This window comes from Cyphomyrmex costatus, unplaced genomic scaffold (genome assembly GCF_001594065.2).
Source record: "Cyphomyrmex costatus isolate MS0001 unplaced genomic scaffold, Ccosl1.0 scaffold349, whole genome shotgun sequence".
Lineage (NCBI taxonomy): Eukaryota > Metazoa > Arthropoda > Insecta > Hymenoptera > Formicidae > Cyphomyrmex > Cyphomyrmex costatus.
In genome coordinates, this window is record NW_017277653.1 from 35,614 (window position 1) to 42,025 (window position 6,412).

The 6,412-nt window shown below is 34.7% G+C and overlaps 1 protein-coding gene across 1 annotated transcript; it reads right to left on the reverse strand.

Annotated features, from left to right (window-relative positions):
* Nucleotides 1-596: 596 nt before the first annotated feature.
* LOC108776249 (uncharacterized) lies at nt 597-5,368 on the reverse strand. Its single transcript, XM_018542804.1, has 6 exons — nt 5,062-5,368; nt 1,579-1,905; nt 1,281-1,498; nt 988-1,147; nt 737-851; nt 597-645 (listed from the first exon to the last, which is right to left on the reverse strand). Exons 1-6 carry the CDS (start codon nt 5,255-5,257, stop codon nt 597-599), a joined length of 1,065 nt encoding a protein of 354 aa, XP_018398306.1. The 5' UTR covers nt 5,258-5,368.
* Between the last annotated feature and the right edge of the window lie 1,044 nt (nt 5,369-6,412).

Here is a 6,412-nt window from a genome sequence, read left to right on the forward strand (position 1 = left end):
TTTTATTTGATAATTGTGTGCTGATGTATCCATTTATCAAGGTTTGGAAACTTATATATTGTAGTTCTTGTCAATCATTTATATATAATTATTCCTATTGTTCATATAAAGTTAATGTCTTAATTCTTTTATAGATTTATTATCGATCTACCAATCGCTTATAATAAATTCCTTACCTTGATGTCGGATGCATCATTATTTCACCAATGATTTATCTATACGATGTTTTTTCGTTTGGTTACTTCTGAAGAAGACTCAATCCACGAGTCGAAACATGTAAAGTTTTATAGATTTAATGATTAAGCCGTTTTAATTTTTTTATTTTTTTTATTTTTGTATTAAGTTTGTCCTTGTTTTTTCATGTTCATGTATATTTTTATATCTTCGTATTTAATCTTGTTTTTCATGTTAATTTATATTAATTTATTTTATCTTTTTACTATGTGATTAAAGAAATTTTTAATGTTTGACTCTTAATTTGTCTTTTTAGTTTCTATTTATACTTAATAAAATATAGTAAAATAAAGATAAATATCTTTCATGGAATATATAAATTGCAAATTTGCTTCGAACAAGAAATTGAAATATAAAAGAGCTTATTTCAAATTTTCTTCAGGCTGTTTGGATCGTTTTGGATCAGTCGTACTAAAAAATAAATATAAATAATTATAAATAAAAATTATTAATATTTTCAATATAATATAGTAATGACCTATAATAAATTGGTATAAATTACCTCTTTTTTTTCTTAGCCTCGTTTCTATGGTGTCTCAAATTAGCTTGAACCAACCATTTTGCAATGTATCCTTGAATTTCAACCTCGGTATTTGATTGACTTAATGTCACAGCTTCTAGATAATTTTAATAGATAATGTACATTTGTTTTAAAAAATTATCTTCTTAACGGACGATATTCACAAACGGCATTTATTAATACGTAAAGGGTTTAGTGATTTGTCAAAAATTAAGCTTACGATATATACGTACGCACAATGCACTTGCATAACAATAAATCTTTAAATGCCTTTTTCTTGAGTTTACCAGCCCAGCTATACTGCTTGGCTAGCTCATCTGCCACAGTTCGTTTTAAAATATTTATGGTTAAATCGTGACTGTCCTTTCCACCAATTTTATTTAAAAAAGTTACCTGTTAAAAAAATATGTATTAAATATATTTTAAATATAATTTATAAATAACACAATTGTAATGATGACTGAATAATAATTTTGATATAATATCTACTAAAAATCGTATGACAATATAATAAGCATGTTCTTATCATACTTTTGAAGAATTCTCTGTTTTCCAAGTCTTTTTCAAATAATTCCAATGTTTCAAACGTTTTTACTGGTAACGATATTATATCTTCAAGTGTTAGTACGTTTGATACATCGCATGGTTTGCTTCTCATTTCCTCCCAGTCGGAAAGTTTATCATCAATGCTTTTCACTTTAAAAAATAATTGATTTAATCTTCTAAGGATTTCTTCGTGAATTTCTGTAAAAAAATATATAATTATTATCACCATTATATTCCTGAAAATTATTGGTAAGAAATATTTGAAATATAATACTAACTGTGGCATGAATCTGATTTGTTGAATGTCACTTCAGTTACTGCAAGTGAGTTGACAGATGAAACTTGCGACGATTTTGGTTTTAAAATTTTGGAGCTGGCGCTACTTGATCCAGGTTGATTTACAAATGAAGATGGTAGTGGCGGTGGTGCAATAGTTACAATGTCAGTCGTTTCTAAATTTTCTTGTTCATCTGATGAAGAAGAATAATTTTCTTTCGTTTTATTTCGTCTTGATCTTTGGTTCTTCTCGACCTCTATGTCCGAGTAATCTATGTCGGAATGTTCTTGAGCGAATTTTACTTTCTCCATCCCAGATTCATAAGAATCTAAAACCAATATAATTTTAAAATCGGTTTTCTTGTGCAAATTGATTCATATTTACTAATACTTTTATTAGTTAATATTCACCATTACGCCAAAACAATGAATATATATGTTACGTCCGGCGCTCTTTTTCGCTTTAATTTTCGCCCCTGAAGTTTCTATCTCTCTCGCACCCATCATTATCGCGCCGTACGTTTCGCCTGCGTACCTGCATTAACTCCTAGTAGCGCCGCACTTACGCGAGGGCACCACCTCCCGGGCGCCTCACGCCGATTAATTAATTACTAAAATTCGCGGTTTAATTAATGCCACGATACGGTTGAGAGCATGACGATGCTGGCTAGCGCATTTTGCGCAAAACTATACCGCACTATTTTGATTAAATTGGCCTTTTCTGCCAAAATCATTAATGCGATACACAGGCGTAACGAGAATGCGAATTTACTGCGCATCGTGCGATACTCGCTGATCCGAGTTGACAGATAGGGCGAAAACCTATTCTGAAAAACTAAAACTTGATACGGCCCTATCATCGCGCCTCCACGCTTACTATCGGGAAAACGACTTGATGCTATTTTTTCCATAAATACGAATTAAAATGGTACCAAATATCAAAGCGATGCGCTCATCGGTTAATGAGATATTAAATAATCGCGAAAGTGATTTATTACCCATTTTTGGAGGAAATTCGGCATTTCCACACACCGCGGCCACCAAGCTGGCCCTATATAATCGAACGAAACCAAGCGCTCCTGTTCATTGTTGTTCCATCTTCGATAGCTCTATAAGGTTTAGTATAGTAAGTCTTTCGTGCGCGAATCTCTCGTAATTTTCCGTCTTATATTATTTTCTCATTATTGTACATAATAGTTCTAACACTCTGTATTATATTAAAGTTCGTTCTATTTCCTCGTGTAATATTAGTACGTGTTAAATCCATTCTAAATTCTAAGTTCTATAGTAAGTAAATTTATCATTCTGAGCAAGGTTTATAATCTTACGCGTTTATTATTGCTCTGTTCGTCGTACCAACTCACTCGCGAGCGTTCGAATTATTACGACTAGATAATTATTAACGTAGATTCTTGCGGTGTGTTCTGTCGTCAGCGGGAATAACACTAATATTCACACTGTAGTTCCGCTTAAAATCTTTATTTTGTTCTTTACACAAATTCACACTATTTACTATCGCGTGGCGACAACGCCTGGGGGCGTAGGACGCCCTGAGTCGTCTGTCGACTACGCCTGGGAACGATCGCACTACGTCCTGAGTCGACAATGTAGAGGAAAGACTGGTCACTATGCGTATGCGCTCTGTACTCGCTCGAGTCGCTCGGAGATCTAACTGCCTCTAACAGGAAAATTCACGAATTCTGAAAACAAAAATATGACGCCACGGATTTATGCCCCTCCACGGACCCGTCGACTATTTCTCATTGGAGGTCGCCGACTTCGCGTTCGGACGACAGCGAATCGGCGACACGGCAGCGCGACAATAAGCGAAAGAGAAAACAAAGGTGCCGAAATTTCCCGAGTTGGAGGCTGTCTTACATTATAGTCTCCCTTTCATAGAGCCAATGATAGATCCCCGACAGCGTGATTGCAAGTGACCGTCCATATGTGAATCCGTTGGAGTTGTAGCGCTTTTGTTTAAACTATATATGTCGTACACGACGTTCTGCGATTTCTACGCAACACAGTGCGAATTAGTCGCTTTTCTTTTTTCTTTTTCCGAATTCGATTGCAATAAACTAAAGGGCAGATCGACGCGACTCTTTCTCTGCCCCTTTCTTTTTGTTGCTTGCAGAAATAAAAGCTATCTTTAAAATGAACAATGATGAACCATCGTTCTAATTATTTCTTTCCTTTTGTGTTGTGATGTCTAAGGGTGCGTGGTGTAAGTGCGATTAAGTGCGTGCGAGTTCACCCCCAGTGAGTAGCATTTCTCCTCAACGATTTGCAAGCAAGGGAACTGTGCGCCTCCCTACGTGGCAGCCTCTTCCTCGCCCCCTTTTTTTTACCGTTGCTACTCACTGGCCGTCGCGATCAGAAACTCGGTCGCTCTATCCGTGCGTTCATTCCCCGGGATCTCGTTCGACAAATAGTGTCGCGATTATCTCACGTAATATTCGTGTACGTGTCACGCGACATAAGGAACGTTCATAGCGGGACATCTTCCCCAGTGAGTAGTATTCCTCTCAACGATTTGCAAGCAAGGGAACTGTGCGCCTCCCTACGTGGCAGCCTTTTCCTCGCCCCCCCTTTTTTTTTTGCCATTGCTACTCACTGGCCGTCGCGATCAGAATATCGGTCGCTTTATCCGCGCGTTCATTCGCCGGAATTCTGCTCAACAAACAATATCGTATAATCTCGCGCGTTATCCGTACACGTATCGCGCGGCGTAAGAACCGTTCGTTCTTCTCCTAGTCAGGAGACGCGGTAGCGTCTCCGGCCATGTTCAAAAACTACGAGACGCTACAAGTCTCTTATCCCGAGCCACCAAAGTCCATTTTTGGGAGGTGCATAATTACTAAAATATAAAAAATTTTGTATCGAACGTGATATGTCTTGAAAGGCGGCAACGCCACGAGTAATTTGAGCCAAAAAAATTTTAAATCGGTCAAGCCGTTATGGAGATATCAGCGTTCGAAAAGTGGTGATTTTAATGAAAAATTAAGAAACGTCTCCTTCTTCTCCTTCTCCTTCTTCTTCTCTGTCCGCATTTTTAAACTTTTCGACATTCTCTCTTATCCTTCACTCGCACCTCCACCATCTTCGGCCCACCGGACCTCCTCCACCAGTCCCTCCCTCTCCTCCACCAACCACCCCCACCGCCCCTCTCTTTCGCCATAATTCACTCTTTTAAATTGATAAATATTTTTATTAGTTAATATTCACCATTACGCCAAAACAATGAATATATTAAAACTCATTTTACAAAAAAAATGCAGTATAAATACAATTTTATATAAAGTTTAAAATCACTTAATTAAATTAATATAGTGTTACATATTATTTTTATTAATACTCGTTTCTATTGTAAATATATTTGCAGAAAAATACAAGTTTGAAATAAATTTCGTCTTCGTACTTAAATTCATTGTTTAATTGACGTAAGGACGACGATATGGAATACAAAAAATGTAATGTTACTTTACTTGATGTTCCGAACAGACGTAAAACTTTGTGCATCGACCAAGTATTAGTAGGAATTTCTTCATTGCTTATAGCCTTTTTAATTTTTGTATCGTTAGTATAAGGTGGCCAGTTGCAGCTTTTTTTATTTGGTGCAAGCCAAATTGAAGGCACCAGTTGAAGACCGTCCTCAAAAAGTACGATAGTAAATCGTGTCATCTTATCTTATATCTACAGATTACATTTATAGAGTATATTTACAGGGTATATTTATAGTTAGATATAATATACAACAAAACTTACTGAATTAAAAAAAAGACCAAAGTTCACTGCAGCAATTTACAAAATTATTAACATTTACTAATTCATACTAGATATATTAATTATTAGTTTCTATACGTAATATTGAGTAAGTATAAATTAATCCATTCCTTTTATTTTTAGCACAATGAACACAGTCATGAAATTTAGATTTCAGTTCATTATTTGCACACAAACACACATGCGTGCGCGCACGTAATCTGAATAAAGTTACAGAAATTTTGATATTGTATAAAAGATTGAGATCGAATAATGGGTTAAATTAAACATGCAAAATGTACATTAATGCACCAAAAGTATATTTTACGTGTTTAATTGAATTAAGCGACCTCAATCTTATATACAATTTCAAAATTTCTGTTAATTTATTCAAATTGCTCTATGTATGTATTATTGGAAAAACGATATGATTTTTATTTAAAGACATAATCCACATTTTCGCCTGAAGTTTGTCACATGGCCATATTTGAAGTTGATCTTCTATCTTTACAATTTGAATATTAAACGTACTAGAAGCACAAGGTGATGAATATAGGTTATCTAGATATCTTAATTTTTTTCCAATTATAAATTTATTGTTATCATTTGATTGTACTAGATTAAAAATTAAAACCACATCTCCATTGTTAAGAAGTACACAATTATTCCTTTCATTATCACAGTAGATTGAATATAAATCATTTTCGAGTATTTTAAATTGAGCAGTAAAATTATATCCATCAATTAGAGGTCCAGAATTATGTGGTTTTCGAAAATTTATATTACTTTGAATTTGACAACTTTGAACAGATAAAGGTAGAGTTTCTATTTCGGCATATCTCCTAGCTAGTTGTTGAAGAGGTTTGTCAGGTTTACGGAGTAGTTTTTTAACGTTCGTCATGTGATTTTCAAATTTAAACGCACTAAATGTATCTACAGGTCCATATTTTCTTACATCTGTACAAATATGTAACAAATTGTGTATATTATGTGATACGTACTGTTCACCGTATATCTGAGTGAAAGAAGCTACAAAATATTCTAATAAGCTTTGGGCATAATTAACATTAAGCT